Source organism: Coccinella septempunctata, chromosome 7, assembly GCF_907165205.1.
Source record: "Coccinella septempunctata chromosome 7, icCocSept1.1, whole genome shotgun sequence".
NCBI classification, from domain to species: domain Eukaryota; kingdom Metazoa; phylum Arthropoda; class Insecta; order Coleoptera; family Coccinellidae; genus Coccinella; species Coccinella septempunctata.
This window is the reverse complement of record NC_058195.1, coordinates 549,596-568,962: the sequence shown is the minus strand read 5'-3', so window position 1 is coordinate 568,962 and position 19,367 is coordinate 549,596. Positions and strand designations below refer to the sequence as shown.

At 35.6% G+C, this 19,367-nt stretch overlaps 9 protein-coding genes and 1 long non-coding RNA gene across 12 annotated transcripts; 5 read left to right on the top strand and 5 right to left on the bottom strand.

The window, feature by feature from the left end:
• Positions 1–1,249: 1,249 nt before the first annotated feature.
• On the top strand, positions 1,250–1,738 carry LOC123317301. Its single transcript, XR_006538159.1, has 2 exons — positions 1,250–1,591; positions 1,655–1,738. It is a non-coding gene; the product is annotated as an uncharacterized LOC123317301 (long non-coding RNA).
• Positions 1,739–2,988: 1,250 nt separating this feature from the next.
• LOC123316671 lies at positions 2,989–4,677 on the top strand. The gene is made up of 3 exons (XM_044902861.1): positions 2,989–3,349; positions 3,503–4,288; positions 4,367–4,677. The coding sequence occupies exons 1-3, from the start codon at positions 2,989–2,991 to the stop codon at positions 4,660–4,662; spliced, it is 1,443 nt and encodes a 480-aa protein (XP_044758796.1). The 3' UTR covers positions 4,663–4,677.
• A 1,036-nt stretch (positions 4,678–5,713) lies between these two features.
• LOC123316566 (trichohyalin-like) lies at positions 5,714–8,795 on the bottom strand. Its single transcript, XM_044902710.1, has one exon. The coding sequence runs from the start codon at positions 8,793–8,795 to the stop codon at positions 6,135–6,137; it is 2,661 nt and encodes an 886-aa protein (XP_044758645.1). The 3' UTR covers positions 5,714–6,134.
• A 633-nt stretch (positions 8,796–9,428) lies between these two features.
• On the top strand, positions 9,429–9,941 carry LOC123316670 (cilia- and flagella-associated protein 251-like). The gene has a single exon (XM_044902860.1). It carries the CDS (start codon positions 9,429–9,431, stop codon positions 9,939–9,941), a length of 513 nt encoding a protein of 170 aa, XP_044758795.1.
• A 228-nt stretch (positions 9,942–10,169) lies between these two features.
• On the bottom strand, positions 10,170–11,935 carry LOC123316567 (tRNA-splicing endonuclease subunit Sen2). Its single transcript, XM_044902711.1, has 4 exons — positions 11,783–11,935; positions 10,904–11,524; positions 10,422–10,552; positions 10,170–10,361 (listed from the first exon to the last, which is right to left on the bottom strand). Exons 2-4 carry the CDS (start codon positions 11,514–11,516, stop codon positions 10,230–10,232), a joined length of 876 nt encoding a protein of 291 aa, XP_044758646.1. The 5' UTR covers positions 11,517–11,524; positions 11,783–11,935; the 3' UTR covers positions 10,170–10,229.
• Positions 11,936–12,056: 121 nt separating this feature from the next.
• Positions 12,057–13,582, bottom strand: LOC123316569. 3 transcript variants are annotated; one of them, XM_044902713.1, is made up of 2 exons: positions 13,183–13,582; positions 12,057–12,754 (listed from the first exon to the last, which is right to left on the bottom strand). In XM_044902713.1, exon 2 carries the CDS (start codon positions 12,734–12,736, stop codon positions 12,212–12,214), a length of 525 nt encoding a protein of 174 aa, XP_044758648.1. In that variant the 5' UTR covers positions 12,737–12,754; positions 13,183–13,582; the 3' UTR covers positions 12,057–12,211. The 3 variants fall into 3 exon arrangements, with proteins under 3 accessions (XP_044758648.1, XP_044758649.1, XP_044758647.1); XM_044902714.1 differs by having other exon boundaries at positions 12,057–12,751; positions 13,189–13,582; XM_044902712.1 differs by having other exon boundaries at positions 13,192–13,578.
• Positions 13,583–13,982: 400 nt separating this feature from the next.
• LOC123316570 (lateral signaling target protein 2 homolog) lies at positions 13,983–14,763 on the top strand. The gene is made up of 2 exons (XM_044902715.1): positions 13,983–14,379; positions 14,455–14,763. The coding sequence occupies exons 1-2, from the start codon at positions 14,061–14,063 to the stop codon at positions 14,583–14,585; spliced, it is 450 nt and encodes a 149-aa protein (XP_044758650.1). The 5' UTR covers positions 13,983–14,060; the 3' UTR covers positions 14,586–14,763.
• Positions 14,757–16,606, bottom strand: LOC123316571. The gene is made up of 3 exons (XM_044902717.1): positions 16,273–16,606; positions 15,512–15,717; positions 14,757–15,403 (listed from the first exon to the last, which is right to left on the bottom strand). The coding sequence occupies exons 2-3, from the start codon at positions 15,690–15,692 to the stop codon at positions 15,228–15,230; spliced, it is 357 nt and encodes a 118-aa protein (XP_044758652.1). The 5' UTR covers positions 15,693–15,717; positions 16,273–16,606; the 3' UTR covers positions 14,757–15,227.
• Positions 16,607–16,810: 204 nt separating this feature from the next.
• On the bottom strand, positions 16,811–17,379 carry LOC123316666 (histidine-rich glycoprotein-like). The gene is made up of 2 exons (XM_044902856.1): positions 17,088–17,379; positions 16,811–16,955 (listed from the first exon to the last, which is right to left on the bottom strand). Exons 1-2 carry the CDS (start codon positions 17,275–17,277, stop codon positions 16,885–16,887), a joined length of 261 nt encoding a protein of 86 aa, XP_044758791.1. The 5' UTR covers positions 17,278–17,379; the 3' UTR covers positions 16,811–16,884.
• An 867-nt stretch (positions 17,380–18,246) lies between these two features.
• LOC123316667 (uncharacterized histidine-rich protein DDB_G0274557-like) lies at positions 18,247–19,013 on the top strand. Its single transcript, XM_044902857.1, has 2 exons — positions 18,247–18,411; positions 18,757–19,013. Exons 1-2 carry the CDS (start codon positions 18,288–18,290, stop codon positions 18,852–18,854), a joined length of 222 nt encoding a protein of 73 aa, XP_044758792.1. The 5' UTR covers positions 18,247–18,287; the 3' UTR covers positions 18,855–19,013.
• Positions 19,014–19,367: the final 354 nt, after the last annotated feature.

Genomic DNA, 19,367 nt, shown 5'->3' with positions numbered 1-19,367 from the left:
AATATTCTCCTTCATAGGAAACATGAAATCATTCAAATTCGAAGAATCTTTATTATATTATATTTCATCGATGTTTCCAACTCATCTCTTGGAAAAAAAACGATCAATAATAACCAAACTACTAGCTTGGACGGACCATTTTGAGGCAATGCTGTTGTTTATCTTTCCCTATTAGTGTCTAAATTTGCTTCTTCTAAATTATTCACGCAAAAATCATATAAATAGTACATAATTCCATATTATAAGGGGTCTTCAAAATAAATGATTGTAACGTCGCAGAATTTTCCTATGCTGCTCCTTACTAAACGGTTTTGACCTAAATATCGTAGAATTTCAAAATGAATATTTCAATAATTCACAAAGACTAGAAATAAAAACAAGTATTTTCTTCGAGGTCTAGGAAGAAGGCGCGGAAAGCATAGCTGTCAAGGAGAGCACTGGATAGACTCGTGACAAGCATCTGCCAAGATCTGCCAAATTCAGAGTGTTATGACAGCCATTAATCTTCTCCAATTCGACAAAATTTTCTGATCTCGTGCGTAGTGTAAACGATTATTCTCTGGTCCCAACTTCGCAAAATTCTGGTGATACCTAATTGAAAAAAAAAATCTTCAAAATGTGCTGTATGTTGATGGCTACAGTTGGTTCCACAATTATGGTCCTGGGATGCGTGTATTGCATGTACAGGCAAGCCTGCAACTGCTAAGTTCAAAAATGTGAGTGGAAGAATTCGAAAAGCTGAATTTTGCAACTTTTTCAACTTGTTACAGGTGTAAATTATCGTTACATCGGAACATTTTCGATATGTAGGAACAGAAAACTGGAGGGTTGTCAATGTTTTGCATACCTTCTAAATAAATTCGATGTGAAAATTGATGGACTTCCTTTAATAAATGCATATTATTCTTTTTATCTTGTTGATCTGGAGTTGTCAGTCAGTTTTGAAAAAAATATCAGGACCATAAGACAAGAGAGGTCTTATTAATTTTTTCCTTGGTATGAAAAAGAAAAAGAGTTGAACTAAAGATTGTCTGTGAATAGAACAGAGAATAATAACAGTGATTTCATCCATTGAATTCAGTGAAATGATCTCAAACACAAATAAACTATGGGCAGTAGACCTTGGAACAAAGATATGTTCCAAGGCAGTAAACCATAGACATATAGACATATGTCTCTATGTCTATGGAGTAAACATATCTACTCCCCATAGACTTATCCTAGGTAATTCTGTGGTTATAATAAAAGATCAAGTAGTGCCCAGTATTTTTCTACATTTTCTAGTCAACTTTGGCGAGAAACTTCAGAATTTCCTAAATTTCAAAGGTATCGAAACTAAAAGTTTCGCTAAATTATTCAGTCATGATTGCTTGCTTTATTCCCTATCCTTTCCTTCTACTCATGTTGTGTGCTGGCGCCGCATTCTATTTTTGTGCCTTGTGAGGAAAATTTTGAAAAAACCTAAATATAATGGGCCCGTTCATCGTATTCATGTGCTGCACCACGGTGCTTACTCTTGGGTGCTTTTTCCTCCTACAAAAAAGAGGCTTCGGATGTCATTGTACTTGAAGAGCTCGGAGACATAGGTTTGGTGAGTTGCTGAAACCGAACGGAATGGAAGTATGTGCTTACTTGACTCCGACATCTTTTGCAGGTTGATTCTAGACTCAAACATGTATCAATTTGATTTGGAGGACTGTAAATTAGTGACAGCACAAATATATAGTTTGTTCTAAAATTAAGGCTTTTTATTTCTGATCCATGACATTCTATGTCTTGTTTGCAATTTGTCTTTTTGAGACAATCCTGCAATATTTTTGAGGGGGATTTTTTTTGTTAAGGACAATAATGATTTCCAACTTCTCTTAGATCAATGCATCCACTGGAAATAGACAATTTTCCAAGGAGAAGAATGCATACGAAAACAGAAAGAACAGCATTATTATTTATCGAAAGAGGTATTATAGGAACAAATAAGACACGATAACTCTCATTGAATTGAAGGCGGTGAAGATAAATAAAGAACTTTTAATTCAATATTGGTATACAGTTGAGAAACAACGAATTTTTGTCATCAATGCCATCATACTTCATCTCATGTTTTCTCTGCGTTTGTTCATGAAATTACAAAATAATCCCGGATTGCATCTTCGCTCTTGACATTCCCTGATCAGGATGTAAGTGAAGCAACTACTTCCTAAGCATAGTAGAACTGCTGCAGCAATACTCATTGCTGTGACTGTAACACAGGCCATCTTCGAATTATTCAATTTCTAATTCCAAAAGCACACAAAAATATAATTTTCCTAATCGTTTATTTTCAGCACAATTTATATGAGGAATTTTGACTGACGTTGTCATAAATATGTCAACGATCCGACTTTTGCTTTTGAAATTTATCGTATTCCAATCATGCTTGGCTGATACCAATCAAAGTACAATATTACACCCACTTTGGTATAGGATTTAATAAGTTTACATTATCTGCTGCAATCTGATATCCACCTACGTCTTCTCTTGTAGGTTCGGTGAACCTTCTTGCACCCAGAACATCCCTTATGCGCTCCCTGAATACGTGGATTATAGTAACAAATGTAAAGACACCAAATGCATGATAAGCCAAGCAATGTGGATCCAGCTGTCATAGCGGTTACAAAAAACAACATCTTGAAGCAGCGTATGAGATTTCAGATGCTCTATTGGTGGTGAATCTTCAGAAGTAGTCATCTAGGCCCTTAATTTTGGATGCTGTTTCCCCATAATTGGATATTGAATAATCGAAAGAGAATTGTTGAATCTTCTGGATTAATTTATTTCATGCGAATTTTGACGTACAACATAGAAAATAATATTTTTGCTCTATGTTTCTGTCCAGAACAACCATAGAATGTATTTTGCAATCGTTTCAAAATACTTGAGCATAGTAATGTTTTAACTGTCAAATTACCAGTTGAAAACATTTCAGTTGATGCATTCCCGCGGGATATAATGTTGCCAAAAGATATTAACGGTTTGAGAAGGCCTCGAGTAGCACAAAACTCTTCTATTCAGAGTATTCAAAGGTCGAAAAACTATAGTACTCAAACGGCCAATTTGGGTTTTGTGGAGGGCAGCAGTACTTCGATAGCAACCGATGGAAAAATATCGAAAAACGATCAGAATAACTATAAGAAAGCAATCGATTTCGTGAATAAATGGAATAACGCAATGAGCGATTTCTTGAAGAAAAAATCGAGCAACAAGAATCAGGACTCGAAGGTTAAGGAATGTTTCGATTTCGACGAAAATTTGAGTATTGCCACGGTACCGAATTATATGGCGTTTTTTGTGGCGATACAAGAACTAAACAGTGAGTATCTAGCAAGCAAGCGAGAGGGGTTTAATTTTCAATTGAGTCGAATAACATTTGAGGAAAATCATATTTTTCAATAGTATATATTTCTATGATTTTTTCGTTACACAAATTGTCTATTCGAAATGATTGACTGGACTCGACTATAAGCTGATGAAATAATCATAAATTCGATCATTGCAGGTCGAAATTCAGATAGTAAGAGGACGGTTAAGAAAAATTCTTATACTCAGACCAAAATTTCACAGGAGAAAGTAGTAGTGGATGTCAAAAGTCAAACTCAGTACGTTAGGTTTGCCGAGGAGACCACAGAAAACGTTGAAAACATACCCAAGCAAATCCAGAAATCTCAATATGGAACGTACCCGCATAAGAATCCTCAAAAATCCCTTGCGACTGATAACTATAACCACTGTCCCCCCTTGAAACATAATACAAGATTCAGCGAATCAAACATTCGACAGACTAGCCCAAATCCCCTCCGAAACGATACGATAGGTCGCAATACCAGAGACCCAACCTCAAATTGCGTCAACCCCACGCAAAATTCGCCACTCAGACAAAAACAGAGTTTCGTGACTTTCAGCGGGTCGTCCTCAGGTACCGTAAGACACAGACGCACCCCTACGGGACTCCTGTCGCCAAATGGGATGATTGCATCGGAGATCAACGCTAACGGCACTCCCATCGTCGTAAGGGACATGTTCGAGAAGGTGCAGAATCCCGTAGGGGTGTTCGTGAGTCAGGGCAACATCCTGAAGAACATTTCCAGGAGCGACAGCTCTAGCAGCAGCGTCATCCTCAGCGACAAGGAGAGTGGCGAGGTGAAATTCGAGATGGGGGAGAGAGACGACCACTTGGAGCGAACATCCTCCCCTTATCGCGACGAGGGTCGATACGGGGGAGAAAGTTTCGTTCGTCACGGGGAATCTTCAGGTAGGTACGGCTACTCTTTTCAAATAACGGCATCTAGATGAAACTCCCAATAATATTATGATTTGAAATGGTTCCCAGGATGCGATGTGGTTGCGCAGCCTATAAAAAACCACCCTCTGAATCTGAACGAGAGGGATCTGAACAGCAAGGATAAAAATTTCATCAGTTCAATAGGTATTTTTACGGAGGCTGGAGAATTGAAGCAGAATGCCAAGAGTTACCTCGAGATGAAGGAAGACGTGAGGAAGGGCACTTTTAGAGCACCGAGACTCTCTCAACTTCACATGACCGATCATTATAACGCTAAATCATGCACTTCCGAGAGTTTATTGTCCGATATTGTGTCCACAAGAAGTTCCGAGTTTGAAGAGTAAAGATATTTCCACTTGTATCGTTTTTTCTTTACTATTGACTCGCCGCTGCATGAACCTCAATAAGATTCTCGAAATATTTCATTTACCATGAGAATCCAATAATTCTATTACGCATCTCAACAATTTCAAACTTAGACATGTTTTCTAAGACGCGGTTTCAAAAAGAGGTTACAACCATAGACACTTTATTTCTCTGTGACTCCAGTCAGTGTAACCAAGGATTCCTCTTTGGTGTAACATCTTCTCGATGTCTCAACATATGCACATAACCTTCATTTTCGAGTTTTCGATGAGATTCATTAAGAACCGAACCTCTTTCAGCTGCAGTTTTCGGAATAAAACTCTGGTATATATAGGAATTTTTTTTAATTCAATCCAGCACAGATATATTACGCAGAATCAACATTTCCTCTGGCAACGTTTCCGTTTTTTCGGAACACATTCTCTGATCAGGATGCATCCGCAGCATATACTACCCATAAGCAGGAGCGCTGCAGCAGCAAATGCCGAAACCTCAACACAACACATTTTTCCGAGATTTATCTACTTGAGTTCTATTTAACTCTTCCGGAACAGTCGTGGTTCGTTATATTGATCCAAAATATTGGTACGTAATCAATCAGAATAACTGTTGAATTTCCACCGATAATTTAGCAAAATACAAACTTGAAACGAGTTGTTCGATTTTCGAAATTGCCAAGATGACATATAACACATTGAAACTGTGATCTAGCAGCCTAGTACATATAGAAGAAAGAAGAAGAACTATTGGGAAAACATTTTATGGTTGCATTTCTATGACACGCAATCATAGACAAATTCATTAGTTTTTCTATGTACGCAACTGTCATAGAAAAGAGGAAGTTAATCTTTGATTATGATGACAGATTTATTCAATTCATTTCTATGCGATTTCGATGTATCCATATACAGACTCTTTATACATAAAGATGCGTTTTGCAATAGATTTTTATGCAATTATTCCATTAACTCAATCTTTTTCTCTTTCTTACACTAAGAAATAACGTTTACACCATTGAAAATCCACAGAGTTACATCACCTTTCTATTTACTTCAAATTTTCGTTATTTACGTAATACAATACATGGTTTATATTGAGATAAAACGAGTGTCATTCCTCTGGCTTACAAGAGCTTGCAGCATCGTTTCGTTCTAGGAAAACATTCTTTCACAACCACGTAGGTACAACACATGCTTCCCAAGCACATAAGTGTTACAGCAGCAGCTGCCGAAATTATGGAGATACAAACCATGGTAGGTATCACAGTTTTATCCACTTTCCAATATCAAAACTTTGCAGACTATGATATGGATTTTGATTCGAGTTATATCTGCTAGAAATTCCTCGTGAACAAACTACAAGTTTCAAACAGAATAAATTTATCTAAACGTCAAAAATTTTCTGACAATCCAAATTCAAAGAGACCTGATCATAAAAACCAAATTTATTGTCATTCTATACATGCTAAGTTAATGAAACGTAAATTAGATAAATAATTGCAGACTAAGTTATTCCGCTTTTTTTGAAATTGCTCATTTCTATGTGTGCAGCAAGTGGTACAGCTCTTAGATTTTTGGTTGGATAAGTTTTTCTTGCTCTTTATATTGCTAGTTGTTGGTCTACTTGCTGATTCTTTATTTTGGTTTACAGGGGAAGCTTTTTTATTTTTGTTTTGTGCATTGTTTTTGCTTTCTTTTCTCTGTGCTTGGCAGGGTTTCCCATACTTACAACTTTTGCAACTACTTTTATTCACAGATGTGATAGATGACCGTTTATTATATTGAATATTCTTTTTATTCTCTTTTCTTCCTATTTCTTTCACATTTTTCTCCGTATTATCCTTTTTCTGCTCAATTTCTTTTGATTCTCGTTTTTGTTGACGCATATTGGTACCTCTTTCGCTCTTTGATTGCTGATTATTTTTCGGAATTCCACTACTCCTCTTCTTATTTTTCTGTTGAGCATTTCCAGAACCTTGACCCTTTTTTCTGTCCAAACTATTCATCTCTATATTTCGATTTTTATTTCTTCCATCTTCAAACTTCTTATTTCCGAGACAATCTGACTTACATTTTCCCAATTTTGCTGTTTCATTCTTCGTTAATTCTTGCTTTTTCTTTCCGAACTCAACCTTGTCTGTAGATTTTTCAGCCTTCGATACATTAATGTCATTTTTCTTTACGGTAACTTTTTTATTGACCTCATTTTTATATATTTTTGGTTCAGATTTCTTGATACATGCACATTCTTCTTTGTGTACATTTCGATTTATTTCATTTGTACCAACCTCCTTTTCATTTTTGATGTTTTTCGTTTGATATTTCTCCTCAGTTTTGTCTAGGTGTACTTTCTTCTTTGAATTTGAAGTCTCAACCCGTATTTTTTGTTGTTGTCTCTTCTTTTCGCCTTTACTCCGTACTTCATGTTCGTTAGATTTTCTTACTTCTAATTCGTCCTCATTTTCTTCTTTTAAAGATTCCCATAGTTTCCTGCAATCTATCTGGCAACGTATTCTTTCTTCCTCTTGCTCCTGCCTCTTTATTTCAGATAGATTTCCTCTTTCAGTTGTTTGCTTCTTCTCTTCAGGCTGGTATCTTTCTCGAATTTCTTCACGTTGCATCTGCTCTATTTCGATTTCTTCCCTCACATTTTCATTTTCCTGTTTTTCTCTCTCTTTCTTCAGTAACACTTTTTGTTCTTGTGCTCTTTTTCTTTTAGTTTTACGATGCATCTGAGTGTGCTTTGTCTCTTCACTTTTTACATTTTGTCCCTCTTCTTCTCGAGCATCTTTTGCTTTTTCCTCGCCTTCTTCACCCACTGGGGTTGATTCTACTTGTAGTTTTTCTTTGTCTTTTATTTCTTCATCAATTTTTCGTCGCTTGTCTTTTTCTTTCATTTTGTCATCTTCTTGTTTTTGTATATTCTCACTACTTCCTTTCCTTTTTCTGATGTCATAATCATTTCTTCTTTGGATCTGCTCTTCCGTTTTCTCATTATTTGCCACTCTTTCTTTGATCCTTCCATCACTTTCGTACCTTTTTACTTCTTGTGTTTCCTGAATTTCATGATTTCGCATTTCCCTTCTCCTTTCATGCACTTCTTCTCGTTTTTTCCTTTTTTCTTCAGTCTTCGCCTTTTTATTGTCCTCTTTTTCTTTCTTCCTGTTTTCGTCTTCTCTTTCTTTCTGTTCTTTTCTGTATTTCTTGCTTTCTTCGATTTCCATTTTCCTCCTTTGCTCTTCTTGACGCCTCTCTTCTTTTCTCTTTTTCCTTTCTTGATTTTTTCTCGTCTTGGTTTCTTCGTCTTCTTCTTTCTGTATTGCTTTCATTTCGTCGTGCCTAATTTTTTCCTCATTTTCGCTTCTTTTTCTCTCATCATCTGCTCTCTTTCTTTCTTGCTGCCTTTCATCGTTTTCTATTGTTCTTCTTCTTTTTTCCTCACTCTCTTCTCTTCTCCTTTCTTGATCTTTCCTCTTTTTATCTTCGACTTCTCTTCTATTTTTTTCTTGTTCCTTTTTCTTTCTTTCAATGTCTTCTTGCTTTTGCTTTTCTTTTTCATACTTTTCTTTCCTTTTTCTTTCTTCCTCCTCCCGTTTTCTCTTTTCATTTTCTTCTCTTTTTCTTTCTTGTTCGTTTCTCTTCCTTTCTTCCTTATCCCTCCTCTCACGTTCTTTCGATTCGTTTTCCCGGCTTTTAATTTCTTGTTCTTGCCTTTTTTTCTCTTGATTTTCAATCTTTTTCTGTTCTTGATCTCGTCTCCGTAGCTGTTCTCTTTCTTCCTTTTGCCTTTTTTTATCCTCATGCTTTTGTTTCTCTCTTTCTCTTATTTCTTGCTTTTGCTTATTTCTATCTTGATAGGACTCATTTATACTTTGGGATTCATTCGTTCGAATTTCTTCGTCTCCTGCTCCTATTTCTGATGTTATATCCAATTGAGTACCTTCTGATTTCTGTGAAACGCTGTCTCCATTTTCATTTCCTTTTCTCTGACCTTCTTTGACTTGTTCCGCGTACATCTTTTCCATCGTCAGAATGTATAGATAGAAAACGCCTCCCAGGCAGAAAAAAGAAGCTGCTGTACCTGCAATTACGGTAGCAGAGGCTGCCACCATTTTTTTCGATTTTACATTTTCGCAAGGAATATATACATTTTCAGCACCTTCTACGACTGTCGAAGCAGAGCTGAGAAGTCACAAGAATGTTTACAATGAGTATAGCTGCGCAGGAAGTGATCAAAAGAGTGTACATCACTTTCACTTTCTTATTTTGAAATTTTTCAATTGTCTGTAGAGCACCTATTGCGGCAACTTATGATTTTGTGTGTATAGCAGAGGTCAAGCAGAATGAGCAGGGTGCAAGCTGTCATCAAAAGAAGAACCATCACTTTGAATTAATTTTGAGGGATGTGAAGAATTTTTAATTTTACAAAACTGAATTGATGATATTATGTTGACATTATTTGACAATCTGGTTGCTACAGTTTCGTATGATCCAGCTTGCAAATACACGTTAAATTCTTCAGAAGATCCTTGAGCAATGCAGCCATAATCACTCACTCATTTACGAGTATTTAAAGCGGAAAAAGAAGAGATACCATATGTGCGAATAACATTTCATTCGTCTTGAAAAGTGAAAGCTGTCAAAATCTGTCTAAATTATAAGAAGCCCCAAACTCCCAGTTGATTTATCTTCGAAAGATGTCGGTGCTTCAGAGCCCGAGCTACCATTAGATACGAAGAAACAAAATGGCTGCTGCTTGTGTAGTTTCTTCGATATGTATCATCAGTGCCAGTTGTCTCATATGTCTTGCTGCTTATGAAATTTACCCCCTTATCACGTGCTGTATCAATAAACGAAAAGAAAAAAAAGGAGGTGGAGAGGATACAAAAGAAGATGGTGGCGAAAAAGATGAACAAAATCAACAAGGGGATGAACAGAAGAAAGATCGACCGAAAAAGAATGTACAGCGAAAAGATGAAAAGAAAAGAGATGTAGAGAAAAAAAGTAGTGAACAAAAGAAAGAGGAACAAAATAAAGGAGAACAAGAAGAAAAGGTGGAAAAGAGCAAATCAGAACCAGATAGAAAAAATGAGAGAAATAGAAGAGAACAAGGTGATAGACAAGTGAGGGAAAAACGAGAACCAGAGAAAAGAGTGCAAAGGCCGAAGCCAAATAAGGAGCAACAGAAAAAGAAAGAACCACAACAAAAGGGAAGAGAACCACAACAAAAACAACAACAACAAAAACAACGAAAATAAGGTCAACTTCGAATTCTTCTGTTATATATTAGATCACTATTCTATCGAACTGTATTTCGAGGATCTTGGGGGTATATAATAAAATTATGGTTAAGAATTATGATGGATTAGCCTTCAAATTAAGAATTTTTTGAATTCATATACGAATTACCGACATCAAAATTCCCGCTTTCTTAATTTGAACTAGAGGGAAAGGTGGGTTAGGTTAGGCGAAACTGATCAAAAATATTATGATAAAATTTTGCTTTATTATATTAATTCACAGATTATTTTCGAATTCAAAATGAATTATATAGTGTTTTCTTCTCTTTCTTGAGACGACACCCATCTTTTCATCAGGATTTCTTTAATTGTCACATTCGGAAGGTCATCAGGGGATATAAATTCTCTTGGAAGTGAAACTGAGCAAATGAGTAGTTCCTGAAGTCAATATTTCATAAGATTATCATAATATAAATCCAAATGTTCGATCAAACTCACTTTTCCAGACGTTTCGCACATTCTCTGAAAACCGATCAAACTAGTAGTATTTAGAGGATCGTTATTTATTTGATTTTTTATCATCACAACATACGAGGCATGGTAAAACTGTGGCCCCTCCTTGTAGAGAACTGAAATGTGGAATGAATTATTACGGTCAAGGTTCTCATTACCCTTTAACATCTTTAGTAATAAAACTGGACCAAAGCAAAAAGTTAATTTCTGTTACAATGAGCCCATATGGTAAAGATAGAAGAAGAAATCTTTCACGAACATAGACGTTCATTACCCATAGATCTCTGAAAGCCATAGATATTTCCAGAGAGTCACAATATGCTGTAACCATAGACTCTGGTACCCTCCATACCATAGACATAGACTGGTTGTTACTCTATGTTGGAACCATAGACGAATGAAATCATTATTCGTCTATGGATGAAACTGAGAAAAAAAATTTAAAGTAAAATGAAGAGAAAACTTACGATAATCTCCGCCAAATTTGATACCAGGTTTGACCACCCAATTTTTGCTCCTAAAATGATAATAAACAGCGTAATTCCGTTGAAAAAAAGGGTCACTTTCACTGAATAACTTCCACGCTCTATCGTCATCTAAAATTTTATCCTCATGGTGTACGTCTAAACAACCTATTGCGTTTTTTAGGAAAAACGCTTCTTCCAACATGAGATTAGTTGTTTCCTTGTCCCCACACTCATCGATGTCATAAGTTGCTTGTAAATTCGTGAAGTAATCATTCTCATCGTCACTGTCTGGTAATACAATAATTTTTCTCTTCTCCCCTGTTTTATTCGATTCCGACCATTTCTTCCTTCTCTCCATCTGTCTTCGACGGATTATTTCCGGTTTTTCAGATGACCCGTCAAATGTGGGAAAACTCTTGGATAAACTGCCCTTTCCAAAGCAACCCATCGAGACGATACTTTTCTTATCCTGTTTTTCAGGGATTCTCACGGTGAACCCATCGAAAAAGCCCTGATATTTGTATATTTCCCCGTTTGATTCCATAACTATAGGCAAGGGTTTGAATTTCGGAAGTCTGCAAAGTCTTTTTGGTCTGGGCGATAAAATATCCATGATATTTCCTTGAAATTAATACTAGCATTATTTTTTGACCATATGTAGAATCCATAAGAGTTACAAATTTAAGATCTTTGATATAATATGTTAATCGATAACTTATTTGAATAAAAAAAAGAAAAAGATATTCTTTGAGCAGAGTCACAGAATTAATTCTTTTTAGTATATGGCATAAAATCTGTAATTATAACATAGAGTATCTAATATTCGAGGTTATGCGGCCGAATAGAAGTTATTAGCTTATTAGCAGAATGCTTTCTCACCCTTTGATAATGGAGGCTCTGTCGTTCACTTGAAATCGAATTGAATTTTATGCTTATTCACGTGGTTAACTACGAATTATTTGTGGTTAGAGCATAGACCTAACAAACTGTGTTTCCTCGGTATTGGACTCAGCTCAAAACCACAGAATATTAATACCATAGGCGTGCTTAATTCGTTGTTTTGGAGGGGTAATGAGACAATTATCATATTCGATAGGTCAACTTGAATGATTTAGCTCACTGAAAAAGGATTTGGGTTTCGTTGTAATATTGGTCACATTCTCTATCGCATTTATTGCATATTGACATACAAAACTTCCGTTTTCGAATACATATTTACATCTTGCTCTGGCAGTCGATTTTAAAATATAAAAAATATAACAGGTGAGATATAATTCCTAAAATTAAGTAACAAAACTATCCACAACTTCAAGAAATCCGCCCTAAACCTAAGAACAAAAAGGTTCCCAAAATAGCTAAGGTAACGATCAATTGTTCCAATGTGCAGTAGCAAAATCCTAGAGGCACTAGAGTATCCGGCTTGCATTCAAACCTCGACGACGTTCTATTCTGTTGGTAACCCTGATAGGGGAAATCTATAGGGTCGAAGGCTTCACGTCTCATCGTGGGGTCGTAGGGAGGTGGAGGGTCGTATATCAATCCTTCATGATTCGTCGTTGGTATTGTAAATATTGGAAGTTCGGAGTATGGGGGAGGACTCAATGGTAAGTTCGCAGACTGTGAAGAATGTTGGTTATTTTGAGGAGGTGTTGGTAGGCTTGTGATCTCAGAGGCCTGCTGCATGCCTGATAAGACTTGGGTGATCCTTTCAGGAGGGGCATTGTTTATTTCTACCGGTGTATCATTCTTCGCTTGATCCTGCACTTGGTTCGGTTCTGGAGGTAATGGTTCTATAATTATCCTAATCTCAGCGTTGGTTTCCGGTATAGACATTTATTATATTTGTTGCACCTGGAAAACCATATTCATAAGATGATGACAATAATAAAACTATTAAATCTTCACTTCTTTCTCACATATTCCTGCAATTACATGATCTCCAGATTCATACTCAACGAAAATTAATATCTTTGAATATCGAGCTGATACTAGCGCATCCACCACAAATTTCACTTGTAGAGAAATAGAAATGATGAAGGAAACTTCTTTCAGCTGTTTCGCACCGGAAATGCGAAGAATGAAATGGAATAGAGCTTCAATGTCAAAATATTAAAGAATAAACAATAGTTTATTATGAAACAATGGCAAAATATGTGGAGAATAAACCGTATAAGAAATTTCTGGGAAAGATTTGTAGTTTCAAAACATGAAATGAAGGAATATTGAGGAAGAGTACCCTTCCTCGAATAAGAATAAATTTAATGAACAAACTAGCTCACCCTACTCACCCCTACGTTTTTTGCGATCGGATTAGGTACTGCTGGACACAAAACAATACAAAACATCATGATAATTCAATCTATCACGAAAAATCTTCAAATTCTCCACTATTTCCATATCTCAGGCAACTAAGTATTGCGTATGAAAGATAAGTAGATAAGAACCCTGGTATGGCCTCAACCAGGTAAGGTAGATTTCGCGAACAAATTCGAGATCGTCAATTTAATTCCCACTATAAACATTAATTATAGCGGGTTAGTGATATGTCTGAGTCGTCTGATAAATCGTAATAAAAATATTGAAGATGTTCCACGAAAATTCTTTTAAAACTCATTATTTGTTTTTGTATTGTGTTGGGTTTATTTGCTCGGACTTCTCAAACCAACGTTAATCAGTTGATATGAAATGTGAAATGCATTACTTATCGAATACGTACTCTGAATCATACGATAATGGATTGCATGTTCACTGCGGTTCGAATTTTTTAAGTTTTCAATGTTGAATATTGCAGAGGTCATAAAAAGTAACCTTCATGGGTTATATAGAGGTCCTGTGTGTTCTACTGCAGCTCAGTGAAAGAGGAAAATGCTTTTCCATACATTGTAATACATATTATGATCCAATAGTATATAGAAAAAAAGAATTATGAGATCATCGTTGCATAATGTCTCGTAAATATCTGTAATTGCTACGACCTTGACCTCAGATTGCAACATATTTCACTATATGTCGTTATAAGTTCAATAAACCCTCCCCACCATCATAATATTTTCCCTATGAGGTATATATAACGATTTGTTGTGATAATAAACCAGCGTTTCCTTTAGTGCTTGTGTCCTCAATTTAACATACACTCATCTTAACATCATTTGCGAAAATGAAAGTTTACAATTGTCATGGTCAAAAAAAAGGAGGCAAGTGTTTCCGCCGTGAATTTCATGGGGGGCCTCACAAAAAAAATGAAGGCAATGATGAAGAACATTTGCTATTCGAATTATTCAAGCAGTTTCTCAGAACAAAACTGCAAGAACAGAGGCAAAACGATGACCTGAGACAAGAGGAAGTTCCTCCAACCACATCAGCAGAGCAAGAAGCTGAGGATGCTGAAATATCAGATTGTTGCCAGGAACAGAACGATAGCTGTCCAACAAACGAGTCAAAGAAGCGATGCCACAAGTTTGGTTCCTTCAAAAGAGGTAAGTGTTGTTCATTATGGGTTCGCTGTCTATGAAAATTTATCATGAAACTCTATAATTCTGGAATATCTTCAGGTGGACACCAAAAGCACTGGGGAAAACATCACCACTGGCAACACAAGAAAATGCATCACCATGGACCACATCATCATGGACCCCATCATAACCACCGACGTTTTGGATGTGGAAAACATCGGGAATGCTGATTTCGCATCCACCATATCTGTATTTTTGAAATTCAACAAATTTCGAATGTTTTCACTATATTCTTTAATTTTATAGAATATTATCGATTTAATGTTCCTTTTCGATAATAGTTGTAGTAGGTAAGGTTGATTAGCATTTTTATTTATTAGTGAAGAAATAAGAACAGGGTATAACGAATTTAGAATCTCTTTATTAAGAAAGTCGTTACATAGGCAAACAGTACTGATAAAATTATTAAAGAACAATAAATATATTGATATCTAAATAATCGAATATTTCTCAATTTCATCAAACACCTGAAAATTTTATTTAAAAGTGCTTTAAGTTTTCGTAAAAAAGTGTATATATAAATATGAAGAAGCTAATTTCATATGAATTAAAAAAAAATCGAGTATCACATTTCCATTTACTAGTTTAGAATAAAGTGGTGAATCAGAAAGGTACATTCTTAAGATTTTGCACACATATTTGCTATTGTATGCCAAATCATGTAACCACTTCATTCACCTCTTTTTATAGAATATCCAAAATATTTCTGAGATGATCGTTGTACTATCATCTATCATATATCAGTATAAAGTATTATCATGAAGTAAGACACTTCGAAACAAATTGGTTCAAGACGAAGTTCTCATTTGGTTTCATAGAATGGTACAAGTTGCACAACATGTCACTTCTGGTTCTCTAGTATAGACAACTGGAGCTGGAGCTGACTGCACGTAACCAACACCTACAGCAGGCCCAGATGGATACCCCATTACTGGTGCAGGGTAGGACGCCACTGGAGTAACCATCGGACCAACATAGCTCCCTACCCCTAGAAAAACAATCTTAAAATATAAACTATGATACTTCTTTTCGTATGGAATCAAACATTTGCTGCCAAAGAAGAGTATTCAATAACTCAGTAAATTTTTCCTCTTACCTACACCAATTCCTATACCAGGTGTGAAAATATCAACATGGGGCGAACAGTAATCCACGTGATGGGGGTAGTAGTCATGGATTACATCATGGTGGACAACATCATGATGTACAACGTCGTGGTGGACAATATCCTCTGTGTAACCTCCCCCATCATAGTACCCTCCGTCATAATCGCACATATCTGAAGTTTATTGGTTTATACACCTACAATTTTTACACAATATGTGTTAGAGATGCAGAATATCCATAAGAAGCTTTTCTTGAAATGTGTATGGAAAAGGAAGAAAAAATAGGAAGAATCCTCACAGAGGGAGCTGAAAGAGTTTTAGTTCTACTTAAATTATATTGTAACTTTTCTAACTACGCCACTGATTCCTTGTGAAACGAAGGTAAGTGTGAGCATTCAAGAGGCTCATTATATCAATAGAAAACATGAATTATTTTTGTTGATCTACGATTAGATATTGATTCATGTTTGTATTCTGAAAATAAATGAATTACGGAAGTATCCAATTTGTTTGATATAACAAATAAAAAATTTTCATCGATTCAGTAAAATTTGAAGTGTGTCCAGTCAAGACAAGAATTTTGTTAGATGCTGCGAGATTAATTCAACAACTAGGAGTTCAAATCATAGCGATATTGATTAGTTTCCTCGATTCAGACAATAAAAAAATTATGTTTTCTCTATGACGAGAGTCTCACATTTCCCTTACTTAAATTTCATACGCGCCATTTCATTTCAAAAATCATACTCACTATTTTAAACCAGACACGATTTTCAACAAAACTATTTTTCTTCTATTACCGTAGATTCAAACCATAATTTTCAACACTTATGATTACTTTTTAAGGGATCCATATTGAAGCACTTAAATTATATGGGATAATTGAGTCGCGCTTATCATTCAAATCGCTCAAAGTCTTGAGTCATAATGACAACAAATGGTTACTCGTTCCAAAAACGGACAACATCAGATCAAGGATATATCAAGTTATTGAGGCCGATCCAGACACAACATTTATCTTTCTGGATGAAAAGGAAAACCGTATAGTTCAATGAAAACAACATGCAACAATCGATATAATTAGAAGGTCGTAGGAGCTCGGTTTCATGGGAAAACACATTGGCGGAGGCTACTTTAGGTTGGAAAAACCATAATTGGCTTTAGCGCATCCGCCAATTTGAAGGCGCCCTGGAAGAAAAGTTAAGCAAAAAGCTTGGCGCAGGTGTTTATTGAAAAAAAAAATGAAATCATTAGAAGGAGAACCATAGGATATTGATTGAAACCAAAGATTCAATGCAACAAATCATTTATTTGAATAAAATCATTACATAGGAACCAGATTTCCAATCATTAATTTCTTGTATCACCAGTGGTGTCCATGGTGGTGACCATGGTGATGATGGTGTTCGAATGGATGATGATGGTGATGATGTGCTGCAATAAAAACAACATAATTTCAATGGAGAAAATAAATAAAATGTGTTTAAACTTCACCCACAATTTTGGGTGTACTGAATGTACAACGTACAAATAACACGACAAAAGATATTCAAAATTTTCACTTACGCGGATCTACGTGAATATCTACGTGAGGCAAAGGATACATTCTTGGTTCAATGTGAATCTCAGGGGCGTGATGATGAGATCCATGGTGATGATGTGGTTCAAAATGTGGCCCATAATGATGCGGTGGTCCATAATGTTCGTGGTGATCATCATGGTGGTGATGATGATGATGATGCGGTCCTACTCCCATCCCAAATTATAAACACGATACTTTTAACGAAGTCTGGTTTCAACGGACGAATTTTCTATTCAGTATAGAACTATTTTAATTGTTCTGATGGGTTTGACACCTTCATGAAATATTTATTTCATCAGATAAACTTTATCTACCTGACTCAATTTTCACATGGGGATCGATAAGGTGAAACAACACGTACAATTAGTTGGATCTATTTTGGGTTCGTGGAAAATCCCATGGAATTTACGTCGGAGAAAGGAAATGAGATTGTAATTCGCAGTAATTCCTAACACGACAGGAAAGTCCAGCTTTTTGAAACTTGACAAAAAAATATCTATTATGGAATATACAAAATTCGAAACTTCAGTCTACCAAAACTTTTTATATACCTAACTAAAGCTGAAAGTGAATTATTTAAAAAATTACCTGAGTTATATTGATAAACATAATTTTTTTTTATTTTTCTGAATATTTCCATATAAATAAATCTTATAATGAATAGATGCATGAATTCTAGCTCAACTAGTTATTCAGTACCTACACTGACAAAACTCAGTCGAATATCAAGCGATTTGAGGCTGTTTATTACTTGATAGAGGCAGAATATTTTCATTTCGATTTTGCCAATTGCTCTAAAATGGATAATGTTGAAATATTTCGATAATTTCCAGGAAAAAAAAAATGTTGTACCAATCGTTTTATATTCATCATTTATTCACTAATGATGAAAACCTTCGGAAGGTAATACTAACGTAGCAAATTTCCCCTGACTCATATAAACCATCCACCAAAATAATCCCCAAAACAATCTTCAAATTTTATTACATCTATATAAATATTATTGGTGTGACTATAATCATCCTAAGTTGATTGGGAAATTCAATGAATAACCGCTGATAACGATAACGTAATCGATAGATCTGTATTTTTTAAAGATTCCCATATATGTTATCTATACCTATAAATAGTAGTTTCAGGTGAAGGTGCCCTCAGACATAGTTTTGAAGACGAGAAACTCGAAAATGTGCGACGATCACCACCACCACCATCACCACCCCGATCACCATGATCACCATCACCACCACGATCACCACGACCATCACCATCCACCACCACCGCCAAATCCAATAGTGCACATCGAAACTTGTAAGTTTTTTTTTACTGCTCAATTGAGATTATAATTTTAAAAGATTGTTACTCGATGTATTTTATATGTTTATTATTGGTTGGCTTCATAAACACAGCCTTTCTCGAGAAAACTAGAAAGCCTATTTCAAAAATTGTAAATTTCAGAATATTCTTCTTCCTTTTAATTCCGCATCATCCTATGAAAGAGAACGCTGACGGAAAACCTTCTTCATTATTCTTTTTTTAATGAGTTCGATGGAATTTCGAGATTTATTACTAGAAGAGTTGCTCTTTTTACTGTTATGGGATTCTTCATCTTCCTTTCCTCTTGATTTTAACGAATATGATTTTCCAATTTTGTAGATCATGATGGTCCTCCGCCACGCTGCTGGGAAGACAATTGCCAAAATCGAGAGTGCCGTTATCATTTTGGGCATCACCATCATCATCATCCCTGTTGAAAAGGATTTTGAATGGACGTCAGTTGGTTTTGTAGAATAGAATATAAGTTTATTGTGATTGAATAAGACACAAAATGACTGCATACCGTACCTTTTCATACTACCATATAATGAATATGAATTTTTATAAAGTGAATATTAAAACCGACTTGAATTGATCGATATCTTTTTATTTCAAACAAGGTGGGTTGAATTTGTGAATTACAGTGAAGGCCCTGTAACTCTAAGAGCTTGGGAAAATGGAAAACACATTTTAACCTCAATTTTCCAAAGGAGTGATGGCAAAAAACATCATATTTCTATCTTCTCTTATTTTCATGTAGAAACTCATTTTCTAGCCTTTCAAATGTTACATTCTACAGTCATTTTTTATGAAGTATCCAGTGGCGTAGTCAAAGATTTTTCATCTACCATCATTCAAAAAAATTAAAATTACAGTCGCTGATGAAATGGACCGAAAAACTCTTAGTCTACGCCACTGAATTCTTCATAAAAAGTGACCATAGAATGTAA

Coding starts and splice junctions, on each gene's coding strand:
- LOC123316667 (XM_044902857.1), top strand. CDS start 18,288: ATGTGCGACGATCACCACCACCACCATCACCACCCCGATCACCATGAT. Junction 18,412..18,756: donor AATAGTGCACATCGAAACTT/GTAAGTTTTTTT, acceptor CCAATTTTGTAG/ATCATGATGGTCCTCCGCCA.
- LOC123316569 (XM_044902713.1), bottom strand. CDS start 12,736: ATGTCTATACCGGAAACCAACGCTGAGATTAGGATAATTATAGAACCA.
- LOC123316566 (XM_044902710.1), bottom strand. CDS start 8,795: ATGGTGGCAGCCTCTGCTACCGTAATTGCAGGTACAGCAGCTTCTTTT.
- LOC123316666 (XM_044902856.1), bottom strand. CDS start 17,277: ATGGGAGTAGGACCGCATCATCATCATCATCACCACCATGATGATCAC. Junction 16,956..17,087: donor AGATATTCACGTAGATCCGC/GTAAGTGAAAAT, acceptor TTTTTATTGCAG/CACATCATCACCATCATCAT.
- LOC123316671 (XM_044902861.1), top strand. CDS start 2,989: ATGTTGCCAAAAGATATTAACGGTTTGAGAAGGCCTCGAGTAGCACAA. Junction 3,350..3,502: donor GGCGATACAAGAACTAAACA/GTGAGTATCTAG, acceptor CTCGACTATAAG/CTGATGAAATAATCATAAAT. Junction 4,289..4,366: donor TCGTCACGGGGAATCTTCAG/GTAGGTACGGCT, acceptor AATGGTTCCCAG/GATGCGATGTGGTTGCGCAG.
- LOC123316570 (XM_044902715.1), top strand. CDS start 14,061: ATGAAAGTTTACAATTGTCATGGTCAAAAAAAAGGAGGCAAGTGTTTC. Junction 14,380..14,454: donor GTTTGGTTCCTTCAAAAGAG/GTAAGTGTTGTT, acceptor GAATATCTTCAG/GTGGACACCAAAAGCACTGG.
- LOC123316571 (XM_044902717.1), bottom strand. CDS start 15,692: ATGTGCGATTATGACGGAGGGTACTATGATGGGGGAGGTTACACAGAG. Junction 15,404..15,511: donor TGGTATAGGAATTGGTGTAG/GTAAGAGGAAAA, acceptor TTGTTTTTCTAG/GGGTAGGGAGCTATGTTGGT.
- LOC123316670 (XM_044902860.1), top strand. CDS start 9,429: ATGGCTGCTGCTTGTGTAGTTTCTTCGATATGTATCATCAGTGCCAGT.
- LOC123316567 (XM_044902711.1), bottom strand. CDS start 11,516: ATGGATATTTTATCGCCCAGACCAAAAAGACTTTGCAGACTTCCGAAA. Junction 10,553..10,903: donor CAAATTTGGCGGAGATTATC/GTAAGTTTTCTC, acceptor TCCACATTTCAG/TTCTCTACAAGGAGGGGCCA. Junction 10,362..10,421: donor TGTGCGAAACGTCTGGAAAA/GTGAGTTTGATC, acceptor TATTGACTTCAG/GAACTACTCATTTGCTCAGT.